The sequence below is a fragment of the Crocuta crocuta genome, unplaced genomic scaffold (assembly GCF_008692635.1).
Source record: "Crocuta crocuta isolate KB4526 unplaced genomic scaffold, BGI_CrCroc_1.0 scaffold1098, whole genome shotgun sequence".
Taxonomy (NCBI): domain Eukaryota; kingdom Metazoa; phylum Chordata; class Mammalia; order Carnivora; family Hyaenidae; genus Crocuta; species Crocuta crocuta.
The window spans coordinates 155,440-173,823 of NW_027532879.1; the positions used below are offsets into that span (position 1 = coordinate 155,440).

Sequence of the window (18,384 nt, forward strand, 5' to 3'; positions counted from 1 at the left end):
GCCTTGGGCCCCTTGCCCCCCCCCCACCAGGACCCCCACGGTGATGCCCACACCCACCAGCCTCCCGGGGGACATTCCCTGAGCAGCAAAATGCAGGGGAGGGAGCTGAGGGTCAGGGGGTGAGGGAGGCATGTGGGCAGAGGAAGGAGACGTGCACCTGCCTCTCCCAGTCTCCAAGCTCTTCCTCTCCCCACGTGAGCGCCGCAGGTACAGCCCAGCTCCGAGGACCAGCAGCGCAACCCCAAGAGCCCCCAGGATGGCTCCCAGGTGGGCAGCACCGGCCTGTCTGTGTGGATGTGTTTCTCCCTCTCAGGGACGGTGAAGAAGGAAAAGACAAGGGACAATGTCAGACGCCCATTGCCAAGCACGTGGAGGCGTCTGAAGGGACGGGTCTCAGCTGGAGAGGGGGGAAGTGTATAGACAGGTCAGCGGCCGCTCCCACAGGGCCCTGTGCCAAAGGGGCGGAGGGTCCTAGTCAAGGTCAGTACGTGATGGATGTGAATCAAGCAAATGAAACTGTGTGCCGCAGGGTCACAGCCCGTGGGACAGCTGCAGAAAAGGGATCCCTAGGGGGGAGGAAGTGGAGACAGGAGACACCGAACTTGGAAAATTTGAGGGTGGGGGGAACGGCCTGATGAGTTTTCAGACTGAGGAGAGCAGGACACATCCGGGAACCCAGGCGAGCACGTGGGGGGGGACGTGTGTCCATGAGGCCAGAACCGGGCAAAGGAGCCCCGAGCCCTAAGCCCTGCAGGCAGCGGCTGGGGGGCCTCCCTCAGGTGCCACAGACCACTGACTCACCCCTACTCACTTTCCTGAAAGCCTCCTGAGACACACAAGGACTGAGGGATGAGGGAGGGGAGAGGTATTCGAGGGGGGCTACCTGGGAAGGCAGGGGTGAGGGGTGCAGAGGAGCAGGATAAAACACCAAAAAGCAGAAGCAAGTTGGAGGCACCTGCCAGCCTCCTGGACGGGGTGACAGGGGGCAGGTGGTGACAGAAACATGGGGGACAGAACTCGGAACCCTCACCAGGGGGACCTGAGCCCCGGGAGTCCCCTCCCCTCAGGCAGGAACACTCACCATGGCCACAGACTTCCCCAAGGTCCCGGGTGGCAGTTTTCTGGTCCACCGGGTTGCTGACCACACAGGTGACCCTGGGGCTGGGCTGGCTCAGGGGCAGGTTCAGAGCCAGGGTCCAGGGGTTGGGGGCCGGTCCTGGGGCCCCCCTCTGCTCCAGCTCCCTGGGGAGGCCCTTGCTCTCCCAGGACACACTCACGGCCCCTGTGGCTCCCGGGGTGTGGCACTCCAGGGTGACGTGGCACCAGTCTCGTGTGAGGGACAGGATCTCGGCCAGGACCTGGGGACGGGGCACGGGCTCTGGGGCAGGAGGGACAAAGGACAGGGTGTCCCGTGAGTGGAGAGCATCACACTCCTGCTTCCTCGTGTGAATCTCACTAATGCTCTGGCTCCTCCCCGGAGGACGGTGAGTCCATTTTACAGATAAGATAGACTTGCCCAAAATATACAGCAAGTGACGATAAGGAAGTGCCGGGAGCATTAGTGGCATCCTTTCCTATGCAATAATAAGGCAATAATAGTAACTGGGCAATTCTCTGGTCCTTAAAAATTTGCTTGGTGGAAGAAGGAGGAGAGACCAGCACCTTGATCTCTCCCTGATAATCAGCGTCAACCACCCCAGGGATTATGGTGATCCCCTGAAGGGAGATGGAGCTCCATCCCAATATTAGTCCCACTACCCCCGGGGGTAGGGGCCCCTTTACACTGGTGGGGGTAGTTATCGGAGGTGAATCAGGAGTTAGTATTGTGCTGGTGGTGGAACGGAGGTCCAGTCCTGCGCTGCCTGGGGTTGCTCTATAGAGCTCAGAGACTGGCTGAAATTGGCGAATGGGCTGAGCAGGCTGAGGGATGTCACCCCAATTAGTGTCGGGGCCTGGGGCTGGCCCCTCATTCCGTTTCCCTGGTCCTGAGATATTTGGAGATTGGTTCCCAGTGGTTGGCCATTTTCGTGAAATTTAGATTTACAAGCTTTGCCCCAGTGAAAGCCCTTTTGACACCTAGGGCACATAGTCCTGGGCTTGTTGTCTTTGCTTATCACCTGAGGAACAGGTGCAGTTGGCAGAGAGGTAGTTGCCTTTTTTGTGGGGCAAAACCTACTGAAATGTCCCATTTGCCCACAAGAATAACAATTAAACCTTGAGGAAGGTTTTTTGCTCTTAGTACTTCCTGACTGCCCTAAAGACCTGACATATTGAGGGTATGTTTCTTCCTTTAAAGCTGCTGCGATAGCCACGCCCTGGATAAAGGCAGGACTTACATCTGCTCATTGTTTGACATAATCAGTTAAGGTGCCCATTTTTCTTATGGGTCGTAATAAAGATTGGCAGGTAGAAGAGGTGATTTCAAATGCTAGTTGTTTAATGAGAATGTCTGCTGCCTCATCATTAGTTATTACTCTTCTAACAGCTTGTACGGGTCTAGATACAAAATCCTCATAGCTTTCATCCGATCATTGTCGGATTTCTCCCAAGGTAGCGGCCCTGCCTGTTGCAATTGGCAAAGCTCTCCATGCATTATAGGCACAATCAGTGACCTGCTGTAAGGTGGCTTTATCAAGATACATTTGAGCTTGAGCAGTGTCAAAATCACCCTCGCCTAGGAGTTTATTGAGGGTAATGTCTCTCCTATTTATCCTTTTATTTAGGGCTACTCTTTTTCTAGAGAGGTCATCATATTCCACTTTCCATACCAGGTAGTGGCCTCCTGACAGACAGGCTTTTGCAACTTGAATCCAGTCATAAGGTGTCATCCAGCGAGATACTAGGGCCTCTAGCAATGTGAGTGTATAGGGAGCAAGTGGTCCATATTCAGTACAGGCAGTTTTTAGTTCCTTAATAATCTTATAGGGAAGAGGTTCCCAAGAAGGGTCATCATCAAATTCTCCTCGGAGAGCAAAGGGGAAGCAGCGAACAAAGTCTGTATCTCCCTCCTTTTCCGCCTCCCTAACGGTGGCTTTGAGCCCTACTCCTTTTGAAAATGGCATGGGAGGGAGCGGTCCACATGGAGGGAAAGTCCCTGTAGTGTGAACAGGAAAAGCCCAATTGTCTGATGTTAAATTTGAAACCTTCCTAGTGGTGGAATCGGGGACAGTCCCTGAGTCCACCCTATTATCATTCTGGGAGGCGCTGGACTTGAAGACTCCTGAAGTATCTTTTGAGGGGTCTAACTCCCCTTTTAAAATGGTTAATAGAGAAAGAATTTCAACCGGGATTTTTTGAGGACATTGTCTAATTTTGTACTAAACTTTATTCCAGATATCTATATTAATAGTTCCTTCCTTAGGGAACCAGAGGCACAGTTTTTTAACAAAACGTAAAAATCGAGCAATTTGTTGAAAGGATACCTTTGCCCCTCTTTTTGCAAGAAGATTCTGTATCACATCTACAAAGAGCCTCCTTTCCTTAGACTCTTTATGGCCCATAACTTCTCAAAAACAGTTCTTTGCTTATCCACCAACTAACCCTACTTATCTAATGCAGGGGGGTCCGCGGCACCCTATGGTGGAATCCTAACCATCCTGACTAATGCAACAAAAAACCCCATAATTTAAGAGATTACCTTCAGGTCCGCTGTTGGGGCGCCACTTTGTCGGAGGCTGAGCCGGCCCCGGCAGGTCCAGGGGTCCCTGAAGGATGGACGGTGTCGGTGAGAGAGAGCGAGAGAGCCCCGAGATTCTTTCCGATCACCAGGCAGGCATCTCTGTCCTGTCGGTTTTGGTGTCTTTATTTAAAAGTTCAGCAATAACATGAAGTCAGAGAAAGGAATTTCTTACAATGGGAGGCCTTTTGTGATATCAATTGCAGAATTATTCCGACCAAGGAAATAACAGAATGCTCTTAGTGAAAAACAGGATAACATACTAGTTAAATTGTATATAGATAAGCTAGGAGTTATTCTGTCTGGCTCTCAAGAGGATAAATGTTTCTGAATTGGTTTATTTGTGGAAACTAACATGGGGGCCCTGAATGTGTCAGTCTTTCCATCTGGGTTTATGTTTTAGCTACTCTTATCCATCCTCATCCCAGCTGCCAGTGTAAGGGAGGGTGTTTGTGGAAAGTAGGCCTTGAGGAAGGGACTGTTATGTTTCACCAATTAACAAAGATATATGTAGTAACTGTGTTCTGCCCTTAACCCCAAAATAGGCTCTTTGTCTCGGGGCCAGGCTCAGTTGTAACTCTTGTGTTCTTAACCCCCTTTATTATCTAAGTCTTGGATCTGCAAGACCCATAGGAAGAGCCTTTTGACAATCGCCCATCGAGCTTTCACCTAAAGTCTCTTTTGTAAAGGCAGGAATATGCTTTTCCTTATGAGGTATCTGTGTTCAGAATATGGGTCTGATATGGAATATTGTGAGTCCTGGTCAATACCAACAGGCTTATTTCCAACACGAGCCAGTAGTAGCAGAAGGAGATACCAGTTTTCATTTCTCATGGCAGGAGCTGCAAACATTGCCACTTCCCTCCTGTGACTGCCATCCAGAGAGGCCGGTGCGACTCCCGGCAAGAAAGGAGCCACTGAGTGAAGCCCCAGGTGATTTCACTAGACTGAGCACGACTGAAAATCTCCCAGGAAAAATTACTTACGTGACCCCACCTACCAGAGCCCATTACTTCTAAGACAGTGAGGAGTCTTCCGGAAAACACAGAGCCTGGGACTGAATGTTCTGGCCCCAGCCCCCCTCCTCCTGCTCCAATGGATGTCAGAACCACACCACCTGAGGTGCAAAGGCCACCTGGCAGCTCTGGTGCCCAGAGGATGTCCCCAGGCTCCCAGCAGGAGAGGCCGCAGTGGGGGACGCAGTGGGGCTGGAGGAATGGCCAGAGAGAGCCTGGTTAGGATTTGCCGTCCACACAGAAGACGAGAGACAGGCTGACAGGCCCTCTGGGGACCTCACAGACCTGAAGCTGCAGGAGCCGCTCTCCCCTGGAGCAGGATGTCTCCCTCCACAGGGGGTCAGAGACAGAGACAGAGGGAGGTGCTGACTGCGTATCTGAGGAAGGGCCTCCCTGTGAGCATCAGGGGGCGCTGCTGACAGGCCCTGCTCCTGCTGAGGCTGATTCAGGGACCCCCTGGCCCAGCGCCCTGACTGCAGCCCACCCCCTGCGCAGGGCGCTTCCCAGCCTCGCTGCCTAGGTCTCCATGTCTGTTTCTGGTTGGGTCCCGGGGAAAGCCCTGAGGGCAGCCAGCCCGGATTGCAGGGGCAGTGGGGTGGGGAGGGGGGCTATGAATAAGGGCGACCCCAGGGAGGTCTGGGCAGGAGCAGGGTGCACAGTGAGCGTGTCTGCCGCGCTCCCTGGGGGCCCTTGCCTGTCCCTCTGGTGTTTGCTGCTGCGGGTCCCCAGGGGCTCATTGGGAGACAGGTTAGGGCAGGGGGTAGGGGTGAGGGCAGAGCAGAGAGCAGGGAGGAGTGGGGGTGAGAGGCCTCACTTAACCTGCCAGAGACACTAGGAAGATGCCGTGGCCCCGCCCCCACTCACAGGGTGTGTCCCCCTCCAACTGCAGCGGCCCCAGGGAGGGGAAACTGAGGCACCAGAGGAAAGGACCAGCTGCCAGGGACCCTCTAACCCCACACCAATTCCTGGGGGCCTCAGGATGAGCCCCGTGTGGACATACCCCCATCCCCCCTGCTCTGTGGACATACTGGGGGTGCAGGAGGGAGGGGGAGGGAGTTGCTGCCACACCCCCCTTATCAGCACTGCAGGTCCAGGCCGCACCCCTGGACACACACCTGCTGGGAGGGCAGAGGCGGACCAGACACCCTGCACCTCCCTGCTGGACAGCTGACCACAGGGACAGTCAGGACAGGGCGCTGCAGGCGGGGCTCAGCCTGGGTCTCTCCCACCCATGACCCTCAGGGCCTCCATCTCTCTCCTGCCCCCACCCCACCTGGCTCCCTGGGCCTTGGCCTCACCCCCCAGACCTGAAGAGCAGAGGTCAGTGGGAGTCCCCAGATGACCAGGGAAACGGGTCAGAGTGACAGTTTGCTCACATTCACTGGCCTGAGGCCAAGAATAAGGCAGTGATCAGCCTGGACGTGCTGTGTGTCCAGAGCATCCAATGTCCCAGGACCAGAGAGTCCATAGCTGGGGGTGGGTTGTCCTCAGGACCTACATCTTTCCTCTTCAAGTTTATCCATCCCCTGCCTGGATGCTGCTGAGAGGTCAGCCTCCCAGTTTCCCTGAGCCAGGAAGGGGGCACCCACAGACCAGCCCCACAGGTAGGTCCTAGGGACGAGACAGCACCAGGTACTAGTCTGGGTTCTGGACCTGCAGGTCTGCAGACAGGAAGGAGGCTGGAGCTGTGCACTGAAGTAGGACTGGGGTTCAGTGAGGAGGTCGTGCAGAGAGAGGGCAGATTTCAGACACACCGGCTGCCCATGGTGTGGACGCCAGAGCAGAGCAAACAAAGAAGCAAAGGGGACTCCAGGTGTTTGGCTGAAGCGAGTGAGTGGATGGTGGGACCTGATCTAGGTGGAAATATGATCAGAGCCAAGCGAGAAGCCAAGGAGGGTGGGGAGTGGGTGCCCAGGAGGCAAGAATTCAATTTCCTGCAGGTCCACTCTGGCTTCCAAGAGCAGATGATCATCAGGCAGCCGCGGGAGGGTGTCAGGTCAGGACTGGAGAGGCGGCCTCAGTACAGCCAGGCTCCCACCAGGGCTTAGCTGGAGCCCCCTGGGGAGAGAGGAGGGCTGGGCGCTGACCAGCAGAGGATGGGCCAGTATAGACGGAGCGGAAGGGGTGGATGGGAAACCTGCTGAGGGCAGAGTCAAGTCACAGTAAACAGTACACTTTTTTAAATTAAAATTTAAAACCAGAAAGCCATAAAAGGTCTTAGACATTTTGTCTATTTTTTAAAAATGATTATTTATTTAGTTTTGAGAGAGAGAGAGAGAAGAACGCACATACTGACAGCAGTGTGATGTTAAACTAGTCGAGGTTGGATTTTGTGATTTCATGGTGACTGTGCCCCACAGGCAGAGGGCTCATGGCATGTGGCCCATGTGGGGAGCCCGGGGTCCGTGCAGGGAGGCCAAGGAGCTGAGGCTGAGCGGGTCTGGAACGAGGATTGGATGGATTTGCATAAGCAGTTTCCCCTTCACTCGGCCACAACATGTGGCTTCTGCTGAACTTGTNGAGCAGGATGTTTGCCACATAAATGACACTGTCCTATCCATGTGGATCTGTTTCCGTCTCACAAAAACAGTGAAGAAGAATAAGACAAGAGACAACGTCAGACGCCCATTGCCAAGCACGTGGAGGCGTCTGAAGGGACGGGTCTCAGCTGGAGAGGGGGGACATGGCAGGTGCTTTCACCAACCAGTTCTGAGCCCTGCTGGGGGCCGGGTGCTGAGAGGAACAGGACAGGGTCCCCGCGCTGGAGGAGCTCACCAGTGGAGGAAGGTGGTGACATTAACATGGGGGACAGAACCCGGAACCCTCCCCAGGGGGACCTGAGCCCCGGGAGTCCCCTCCCCTCAGGCAGGAACACTCACCGTGGACACACACTTCCCCGAGGTCCCGGGTGGCAGTTTTCCGGTCCACCGGGCTGCTGACCACACAGGTGACCCTGGGGCTGGGCTGGCTCAGGGGCAGGTTCAGAGCCAGGGTCCAGGGGTTGGGGGCTGGTCCTGGGGCCCCTCTCTGCTCCAGCTCCCTGGGGAGGCCCTTGCTCTCCCAGGACACGTTCACGGCCCCTGTGGCTCCCGGGGTGTGGCACTCCAGGGTGACGTTGCACCAGTCTCGTGTGAGGGACAGAACCTCAGCCAGGACCTGGGGACGGGGCACGGGCTCTGGGGCAGGAGGGACAAAGGACAGGGTGTCCCGTGAGTGGAGAGCATCACACTCCTGCTTCCTCGTGCGAATCTCACTGACGCCCTGGCTCCTCCCCCGGAGGACGGTGAGTCCATTTTACAGATAAGACAGACTTGCCCCAAATATACAGCAAGTGACGATAAGGAAGGAGCCACTGAGTGAAGCCGCATGTGATTTCTCTAGACTGAGCTCGGAGAAAATACATAGTCGACCCCACCTGCCCAAAACCCATGATTCTACCACAGTGTGGTGGCCTCTATGAGACAGTCTGGGACAGAAGGATCTGTCCTGTTCTGGTCCCGTCTCCCCTCCCCCTGCTCCAATGGTCGCCAGGACCTCAAGGCCCAAGGTGCAGAAGGGCCCCTGCAGCTCTTGGTGCCCAGAGACCAGCCCCAGGCTCCCAACAAGAGAGGCGGCTGTGGGGGATGCAGGGGGCCCCAAGGAATTGCCACCCCAACCATGCTTAGAACGCGCGCTGAACTTGCCATCCACGTGGGGGACAAGAGACAGGCTGACAGGAAGTCTGGGAACCTCACAGACCTTAGGCTGCAGGAACCGCTCTCCCTGGAGCAGGATGTCTCCCTCCACAGGGGGAGTCAGAGACAGAGACAGAGACAGAGAGAGATGCTGACTGCATATCTGAGGAAGGGCCGCCCTGTGAACATCTCCTGCGTCCCTGGAGGTTCAGAGCTGCACCAGGGAGTCTGGGAGTGGGGGTGGCCTCGGGCTGGTGCTGAGAAGGAGGAGACAACAGAGTAGAGAAGACCCCACATAGGTTGAGGATTGTGCCTGGTGACCAGTGTCCCCAAAGTTGACCACGTGCTACCCCTCAGAGCCTGCAGGTGTCTTAGGGTCCATGGTGAAAGGAAACTGAGGCTGTGAATCAGGTGACCCTAAATTAGGGACTGTCTGGATCCCCGACGAGTCTGGTGGATCATAGGGTCCTCACATGTGGATGGAGAGGGAGAGGAGGGGGGAGGGATGCAGTGCGGATAGACTCAGCACACCACGACCAGCTTTGCAGGTGGAGGAAGGGGCCACCAGCCAAGGATGCAGCCACCACTACAAGGTGGGACAGGAGAGATGTGGATCCTCCCCTGGAGCCTCCAGAAAGGAGCACAGCCTTACGGACACATGACCCTCATCACAGTGGCCCCGGGTCTGACCCTGACCCACACACAGGTGCACACGCGGTTGGGGCCGCACTAAGACACCTGTGGGTCCATCTGTGACAGCAGCAACAGCCACCACCACACCAGTTAAGGACACGTGTCCCGTGAGCACAGCCATGGTTCCAGCAAAACCCCACCTCCCCACGTGTCCCTTCTCTGTCCTGAAGCACCGAGGGATCCACCCCTGCTGGGAGTCTCAGCCCCGCCTCCACTAGTGCTGAACACGCTGCTTCTGATTTCAGGGGAGAAGCAGAGCCTGAAGTCTGGGGTCTGGAACGGATTCTCTGAGGGGCCCATGGACACTCCCAGGGACTAGAGAAGGGGGTGGTATGTACTGGGAGAGGGGCCACCACATACCGTAAACACTGAGGTCAAAATACTGGGCATTTTCTATTCCTCCTGTTAAGGACACTCGAGCCCAGTACCGTCCACTGTCCTCAAGGGTCAGCTTGACAATCCTCAGGGTCGTTGTGTTGAGCATATGGACTCTCTTCTTGTATTTGTCCTGGAGGTTGACCCATTCTAGAACATGTATCCTGGGAGAGACGTGCAGCATGGCTACGTCTTTTGATCCGGATTCAATGCCCCAAGAAATCTTCTCCAGGATGATTTCTGGAGGTAATTTTGGTTTAATGGCCACATGAAACAACACAGAACCTCCTTGAATCCCCTTCAGAAAAACTAGGTTTCCAGAATCCTCCACTCCAGATCCATTGACCTCAGAGCCCCTGGCCGCAGTGCTGAAGGTGCCTAGGGTATTGGAAACACAAAGTGTGAGTGTGTTTCATTAAGAACGAGAAGAAAACCATAGACCCCATCGTGGTAATGAACTCCAACCAGTGGATCCCTTGACTCTGTGAGGCGGGACAGAGCGTGACCTAGATCGAGCCTGGAATCATGTCCTGGTCCTGGACGGGCATCCCCTTGAACACAGTCCTGAACTGCTCACTTGAGTGTCCTCACCACCTGATGCTGAGAGGCTGGATGTGATGACATCACGAATGGAAAGCACTGAGCACATTTCAGTCAATGCCAAGTGCGCAAGTGTAGGAGGAGCTTCCTCTGTGGCTGCAGATGCCCCACCGCCCACACGCCGTGGGAGCCCTGGCCCTGCAGGGTGGGGCGTGCCCTGTAACTCGCTCTAAGGAGCAGAGTTCAGCTACAGTGATGGGCGTCACTCAGTGACAGCAGGTCTCACAGAAGTGTGACTTCTGTCTCGCTCACACCCAGTCTCTCGCTGCTGGGATGAGCCTGCTACCATGTTAGGGCTGCGCTGTGGGGACGCCCACATGGCCAGGATAGCGGGCAAGCTGGGGCCAACACTGAGAAAAGGGAGGCCTCAGTCCAGCCCCAGGATCTGCTCTCCCTCCCCAAGTGCCAGGGAAAGGGGGAACCACACCCTCCCCATTAGCCTTGAGCTCCCTCAGCTCCACACAGACCTGGATTTCAGACCGAGAGGCCCGGGGACTCAGCCCCCAGTGTAGTCGCCCCAGATCCTGACCTGCACAGGCTGGAAGCCCCCATTGCATGTTTCAAGGACCAGGGAATGGCAGGGGATGCAGAAGCAAGTGACACGGTGGGCACTGACGGAGGTGGGTCCCAAACCCACTGTGCAGTGAGGCTACAGGACAGGCCTTCTCCCAGTCCCTCCAGCCTCCCATGCAGGTCTGGGGCCCCCACCCCAGGCCCAGCACCCCTTAGCCCTCAGGCCACAGGCCCTCAGCACCTGCATCAGGGGGAAGGTGGTCACACCGTCCCTGCCCCAGGCTGGCCAGGAGAATGACAGGGACTCAGTCCTCAGTCTCCTGCCGGCCCCTCCTCCCTCCCTTCCCTCCAGAGGTCACCGTCCTCTGACCCCCAGTACAGGACAAGGTCGGGGCAGACATGTGCCCTGAGTGCAGGACCCACCCCGACACGGCACAGACCAGGTGCACGGAGACGGCAGGGGACACGGCCACCAGGTCCCTCTAAGCAAGTCAGGACACGAATGCCCCGGGTCCCCACGGCACGGCCCTCTATCCTTCTTATCAGAAACTGTCCAGAAACATGATTTTGGACCCTCAGCCCCTGGGATTGTGAGACAACAACTTGATGTGGTTTCAGCTGCCAGGTCTATAGGATCTTGTTCCCAGAGTCCCAGGATTCCAATCCAAGAGCCCAGGGTCAGGACCCAGCACCTGGGGCCCCGTAAGGGCTCCTGGAACCCAGGTTTGGCCTCATGGACGGCAGATCAATGAGTCATGAGCTCTGGGATGACACAGACCCAGGTTCAAGTTCCAGAGCCGCCCTTTACTGGCTGAGTGGCCTTGGTGATTTCCCAAACTGTCTAACGTGAGACCCCACGTGTGAAGCAGGGGACACGAGAGTGTGAGTGCAGGGGGCTCCTGGGGTGTAAACACGACACAGCAGAAGAAGCACCAGCCGTCTCCGTCCGTGTCCTTCCGTCCCTGTTCCTAGGACCTCCTGCCCTGCACTTCTCCCCGGCGGCTGCACCCCTGATGCCGCCCGGCCTGAGACGGCAGGTTCCCGTCCCCCATGACACGATTCCAGTCCCTACGGGTCAGCTGCTCCGTCACAGTCCGAGAGGGAACGGTCCCCAGGACATCCATCAAGGCCAGAAGCCTGCGGAGGATTATTCCCACTCGAAGGGTGAGAGGCTGCGGTTTGTTTGTTTTTTTAAATTTATTTCTGAGAGAGAAAGAAAGAGCAGGGGAGGGTCAGAGATAGAGGGAGACACAGAATCAGAAAAATGCTCCAGGCTCTGAGCTGTCAGCACAGAGCCCGACATGGGGCTTGAACCCACCAACTGTGAGATCCTGACATGAGCCGAAGTTGGAGGCTTAACAAACTGAGCCACCCAGGCTGCGTTTTGGCCACACTCGCAGCTCTCACTTTGGTGGATGGTGAGCAGACCGTACACGCACATTCAGGAGGCGATGGGGATTGACATGCAGTCTGGCCCGGACCTCGGACCCGCTGCGCACTCCCCTCCACAGACATGGCTGTTCCATCGTGCGTGTCCCTCCAGGTACCCTCGTGCGTCTCCACATGCCCGACCACGCGCCGCACATGCCGTGTCAGCCTTTCCCTGCACGACTCGGGCAGGGGTCCACACTGCGTCTGCACATGGGACGCATCTCATGTCCCAGCTGCACACGGTCCCACGTGGGGCTCACGTTCTCTCCACGTGTGACGGGAGCTCGGCTGTGGCCCTTGTTCCTGCCTTCTCCTTCCATCTGTGACGTGGAGATAATGACAGCGCTCCCCTGGGACAATGGTGGTTGGGATTTCAGAAGGCGAGCGTGTTCCCGTACGTGTGAGCTGCTCTCATGACTACGATGCTTCTCCTGACCAAGCACTCCTGGGGTCCGCCCCCCANCTCCCCGGCGGCTGCACCCCTGATGCCGCCCGGCCTGAGACTGCAGGTCCCCGTCCCCCATGACACGATTCCAGTCCCTACGGGTCAGCTGCTCCGTCACAGTCCGAGAGGGAAGGGTCCCCAGGACGGCCCTCAAGGCCAGCAGCCTGCGGAGGATTATCCTCCACTCGAAGGACAAGAGGCTGTGTTTCGGCCACACTCTCAGCTCTCACTTTGGTGGATGGTGAGCAGACCGTACACGCACACACAGGAGGCGATGGGGATCGACACGCAGTCTGGCCCGGACCTCGGACCCGCTGCGCACTCCCCTCCACAGACATGGCTGTTCCATCGTGCGTGTCCCTCCAGGACCCTCCTGTGTCTCCTGTGCCTGACCACACGTCACACATGCCGCGCCTGCCTTTCCCTGGACCACTCGGACAGGGGTCCACACTGCGTCTGCACACGTGGACCCGCCTCACTTCCTAGCTGCACACGGTCCCACATGGGGCTCACGTTGTCTCCACGTGTGACGGGAGCTCGGCTGTGGCTCTTGTCTCTGCAAACACTGTGGCACCGAGCAGCCAAAACTGGAGTCTGCACACGCAGGTGTAGACATGTGACATGTGGAAGCGTGCACGCCAGGGTCAGTGTACCTGTCACACACGGTACGTATACTGCACAGTTGGGGACACACAGGTCACTCACGGGCATATACGCCCCATGCCTGTATATATCCGTCACACACAGATGCACATACGTCACACATTGGTTTGTCCAATAGACCAAGGGAGGTACATCCACGTGGGACGGACCTGGGCCAGTGCCCTCCTGAGGGTGACCGTAGCCGCACCTCTGTCAACAAGGATGGGGCTTCCCCGACACAAAACTGAAGAGGGAACCTTACATCACATTACATGTTAATGGGTGTCCCTCCTGCCATGAACCTGACCATCCTGTCCCATCACTGCTTTGACCTCCTTTTCTGTTGGCTGGGAGCTGTCTGCTTGTGTCCTTTGCTTATCGTGTTCCCCTTAGTTTATAGGAGCCACACCTGTTGTAAGAAAATTAGCCTGTTTTCTTTTCCTTATCTATTTAGTTGATTTTTAAAAAATTTACATCCAAGTTAGTTAGCATACAGTAAACCAATCATTTCAGGAGTAGATTCCTTAATGCCCCTTATTCATTTAGCCCATTTAGCCCATTTCCCTTTCCTACAACCCCTACAGTAACCCTCTGTTTGTTCTCCATAATTAAGAGTGTTTTTTGTTTTTGTCCCCCTCCCTGTTTTTATATTATTTTTGCTTCCCTTCCCTGATGTTCATATGTTCTGTGTCTTAAAGTCCTCATATGAGTGAAGTCATGATATGTGTCTGTCTCTGACTGACTAATTACGCTTACCATAATGCCCTCCCGGATCCATCCATATAGTTGCGAATGGCAAGATTTCATTCTTCTGATGGCCAAGTAATACTCCCTTGTGTATATGTACAACATCTTGATCCATTCATCCGTTGACGGATTTCGGCTCTTCCCATACTTTGGCTATTGTCGATAGCGCTGCTATAAACATTGGATTGCATGTGCCCCTTCGAAGCAGCACACCTGTATCCCTTGAATAAATACCTAGTAGTACACTTGCTGGGTCATAGGGTGGTTCCATTTTTAATTTTTTGAGGAACCTCCATACTGTTTTCCAGAGTGGCCGCACCAGTTTGCATTCCTACCAGCAGTGCTAAAGATTTCCTCTTTCTCCACATCCTCGCCAACATCTGTTCTTGCCTGAGCTGTTGTTAGCCATCCTGACAGATGTGAAGTGGTATCTCACTGTGGTTTTGATTGTTATTTCCCTGATGATGAGTGACATTAAGCATCGTTTCATCTGTCTGTTGGCCATCTGGATGTCCTCTTCAGAGAAGTGTCATTCATGTCTTTTACCCATTTCTTCACTTGATTATTTGTTTTTTGGGTGTTGGGTAAGTTCTTTATAGATTTTGGATACTAGCCCTTTATCCGATATATCATTTGCAAATATCTTTGCTAATTCCCTCGGTTGCCTTTTAGTTTTGCTGATTGTTTCCTTCGCTGTGCATAAGCTTTTACTTTGATGAGGTCCCAGTAGTTCATGTTTGCTCTTGTGTCCCTTGCCTCTGGAGACGTGTCGAATAAGAAGTTGCTGTGTCCAAGGTCAAAGAGGTTCTTGTCTGCTTTCTCCTCAAGGATTGTGATGGCTTCCTGTCTTACATTTAGGTCTTTCATCCATTGTGAGTTTATTTTTGTGTGTGGTGTTAGAAAGAGGTCCAGGTTCATTCTTCTGCATGTTGCTGTCCAGTTTTCCCACCACTGCGTGCTGAAGAGACTGTCTTTATTCTGTTGAATATTCTTTCTTGTTTGTCAAAGATGAGTTGCCCATACATTTGTGGGTCCATTTCTGGGTTCTCTGTTCTGATCCATTGATTGGGTGTTTGTTTTTGTGCCAGTACCATACTGTCCTGATGATTACAGCTTCGTAATACAGCTTGAAATCCAGGATTGTGATGCCTCCTGAAATTAGCCTGTTTTCTGACATGAATAATGTAAGTCTTTGCCAAATTGCACATCAACTCAGTCTGTGGACATTTGGCCCTGCTATTATCCTCAGGAAGTTAGATGTATCAGTCATTTTCAGGCTTACTGGGTTCATATCTTGCAGAAGAAGATCTCCCCCGACATCAAAAGTCTGTTCTTCATTGTGTCTAGTTTCCTTCGGGAAGGTTTTTGGTCTCAGCGTTCGTGTGTGAACCTGACTCAAAGGGACTGTGCTTGGGTCTCAGAACAGGAGGTCTAGTGTGGCAGGGCGGTCAGGAACAAGGGCCGGAGGGTCCGGGAGGTGGGGTCCACGTCCTCCGTTCTCCTGAGCCCGTGGCCTTGAACAGGCATGTACCCTCCCTGCCTTCTCCTTCCATCTGTGACGTGGAGATAATGACAGCTCTCCCCTGGGACAATGGTGGCTGGGATTTCAGAAGGTGAGAGCTTTTCCGTACGTGTGAGCTGCTCTCACGACTACGATGCTTCTCCTGATCCCTGGGGTCCGCCCCCCACTTCCCAGGTCCTAGGATAGAGCCCTAATTCCCCACTAGCTGCCCTCTCAGGGTTTCCTCCTGGGGTCAGGGACGGGCTCCCTGGAGACAGACACCCGTGCTGTGAGCCAACAGGCAGCCATGGGAGCCAGAGTCTGTCTGGGTTATGACTGCATCCACATATGCTTGGTTTCATGGTCCAGTCAAGTCCACCTAGCATGTGACTGGACACAACTATGCAGCTGGGCAGGCTCCTCGAGACCAGGGGGTAGGCTCCAGTTATCCCACACTTGGGCTGAGAAAAATTGATACTGTGGGCTCCACATGGTGTGGGCATTTCCCCATTTCTCTTCAGCGAGTTGCTGGACTTAGAGCTGGCTTCGCTCTCCTCTGCTTCCCCTGCAAGGAGCTTCCTGCAGCCCTCCCGTGCCCTGCCCTCCCCTGCCTTCCCCTCCCCTGCCCTGAACAAGGGCTCTCCCTGCAGACCTGCTGTCTGCTCAGCGGGTCCCAGCAGTTCTAGGCTCTCAAGCCCAACTATTGGGAAAGGGACCCAAGTGCCTGTTGGGCTTTGGCAGAGCAGGGACCTGGGGCACCTGCTGGGAGGGAGGGAAGCAGGGAGGGAGGAGGCTCAGCCCTCAGACTACAGGGGAGGACCTCCTCCCCAGGCTGGTTGGTAAACATGGTCTCCAGGGGCTGGATGCACCTTAAGGTTGGAGGAAGGAGGTGAAAGCTCTCAGATCAGCAGAAGGTGCTAATCCCAGAGAGGAAGGACAGAAAGATAAAGGACAGAGAGCCAGGGGCATAGGTGGTTGTGATGCAGAGTTGGGATGCATTGTAGGAAAATAAAATTTGGGGGCATGGGTGGCTCAGTTAGTTAAGCATCCGACTTCCGCTCAGGTCATGATCTCACAGTTCATGAGTTCGAGCCCCACATTGGGTCTGTGCTGAGAGCTCAGAGGTTGTGGCGTATTTCAGATTCTGTGTCTCCCTTTCTCTCTGCTCCACCCCTGCTACTCTCTCTCTGAAAAATAAGTAAATATTTAAAATTTTTTCATTGAAAGAAAGAGACTACATTTTGTTATTGGCTAAATTAATCAGTTAAGAGGGATGTCAATGTCCTACAAAGCTCATTTTCTTTATTTTTAAATAAATTTTTGAATGTTTATTTATTTTTTGAGAGAGAGAGAGATCATGAGTGGGGTAGGGACATAGAGAGAAGGAAGGAGAATTCCAAGCTGGCTCAGCACAGAGTCTGACTCCTGGCTCAAACTCATGAATCTAGGGATCATCACCTGAGCCAAAAATAATGGTAGGATAGATACTCAACTGACTGAGTCACCCAGGCGCCCCACAGAGCTCATTTTCTAATGGGAAAGGCCCTTTTGCAGATGCCCTGGGTTCAGGAACTTCCTACAACCCCTGACTCTAGAAAGGCCTGGGCACCCAAGCAAAACATTACAGGAAATGAAAGCTTTCCCAGGATTCCAGAGAATTCTAGCTCTGGAAACCTCAGTGTTCTCCTTTGTTTTTATTTAATCTGTTACACAAAAGCAGAGAGTCTCAAGGGAAGTAATAGGAGGAATGTCCAGATTTCATTAAGACAGTCTTTCCCTTGTGGGAACCTATTGCCTCCCTTTTGTCACCCTGTTCACCCCTTCCTGGGGCCTGTCAGCACCCTCTCTTCCGTCCACACCCTTCCAGCAAGTGGGCGCAGACGCCCTCATATTCTGGGGCCTCCAGCCCTTCCTGGGACAGAGTTTGGTGTGTTCTGGGCCCTCCTCTTGTCTAGGGACCAGAGCAGGGTCCCCCCACCCCGACTGGGCCTCTAGCCGTCCCCATTGTCCCCACATAGCAGCAGAGGTTGTGCGGCCCCCTGTGCAAGGCCGCCCCGGCTCAGAGACAAAGCCTCTCTCATGCCCTCCAACAGAGGTGGTGTCAGGTCCTTCCCCACAGACATCAGACCCGCGGGAGCCCCCCTCCCTGCCCCGCACAGCGGCCTCCCGCCCAGGGACCCGGGCCACTCACTGAGGAGGAGGCTGGTGAATCCCAGGAGCCAGGGGGCCCGGCACAGGCGGGGGGCCTCTGGGTGTGTTCCCATCACAGGCTGCCTCCCTCCAGGCTTGCTCTGGGCCTACTGGGCTGTGGAGAAACATCCAGAAATCCAGAAGGAACAGGCAAAACAGGAAGAAAGGTTCACTCAGAACCACTCTTAGCTCTTCCCAACCAAGGGGTGGAGCTGTCTAGGACCAGCTGACTGCTCTAGATAAAGCCATTCAGATGCTTCTTCTTACCTCCCCCTGCACTGGGACTCAGGAGATAGATAATAGTAAATGAGCGTATGAACACCCCTTCAATGAGCTGCTGGGTGGGAGGGGCCCCTTCCTGTGGGCACCACGAGCCTGGTGATCTCAGCTCCCCAGCCGGCACCCAGAGGGACCTCTTTCCTGTGTCCTGGGTTCACAATCAGCCCAGCAGCCCTGCTCCCCAGGGACAGCCGACGGCCGGGCGCATATTCACGCTAACCCCTGTACCAAGGACATGGCCCCTCTCCCTGCTTTGGGTCTGTCCTCAGTCTTTACTGTGCTGTGTTCATTGATTTCTTTAAACAAGGGACAGGAAGGGACATGCTTTCGAGAAACAGGTCACAGAAGCATCCATGGTGCAGGGAGGCTGTAGGAGCAGGTGCTCAGGCTCATGAAGGAAGTCTTCCCTGAGCCTGGACATGTGCCTGATCCTAGGGGGTGGGTCTGGGGCCAGTGATGGAAGCCATGAGGGCCTTGACAGGGACCAGAGCACCTGCCCCTCCAGATATGGGTGACAACCAGTAACAATGTACCAGTAGAGACAGCCTGATGGAGAACAAGAACACAACCATCTATCTTCACAGAGGGATGTGGGACTCAGC

General features: G+C 54.8%; 1 protein-coding gene across 3 annotated transcripts in view; it reads right to left on the bottom strand.

Moving 5' to 3' along the window:
• The window catches only part of LOC144216330 (CD48 antigen-like), a 114,612-nt gene that overhangs the window by 63,228 nt on the left and 33,000 nt on the right, over positions 1-18,384 (bottom strand). For 2 of the 3 annotated variants that reach the window (XM_077745657.1, XM_077745658.1), the window contains exon 3: positions 1,082-1,378. The exons of the other annotated variant lie outside the window; for it this stretch is intronic. In XM_077745657.1, coding sequence (XP_077601783.1) covers positions 1,082-1,378 — 297 coding nt within the window. The remainder of the gene's footprint in view (positions 1-1,081; positions 1,379-18,384) is intronic. 3 annotated transcript variants of the gene reach the window in all.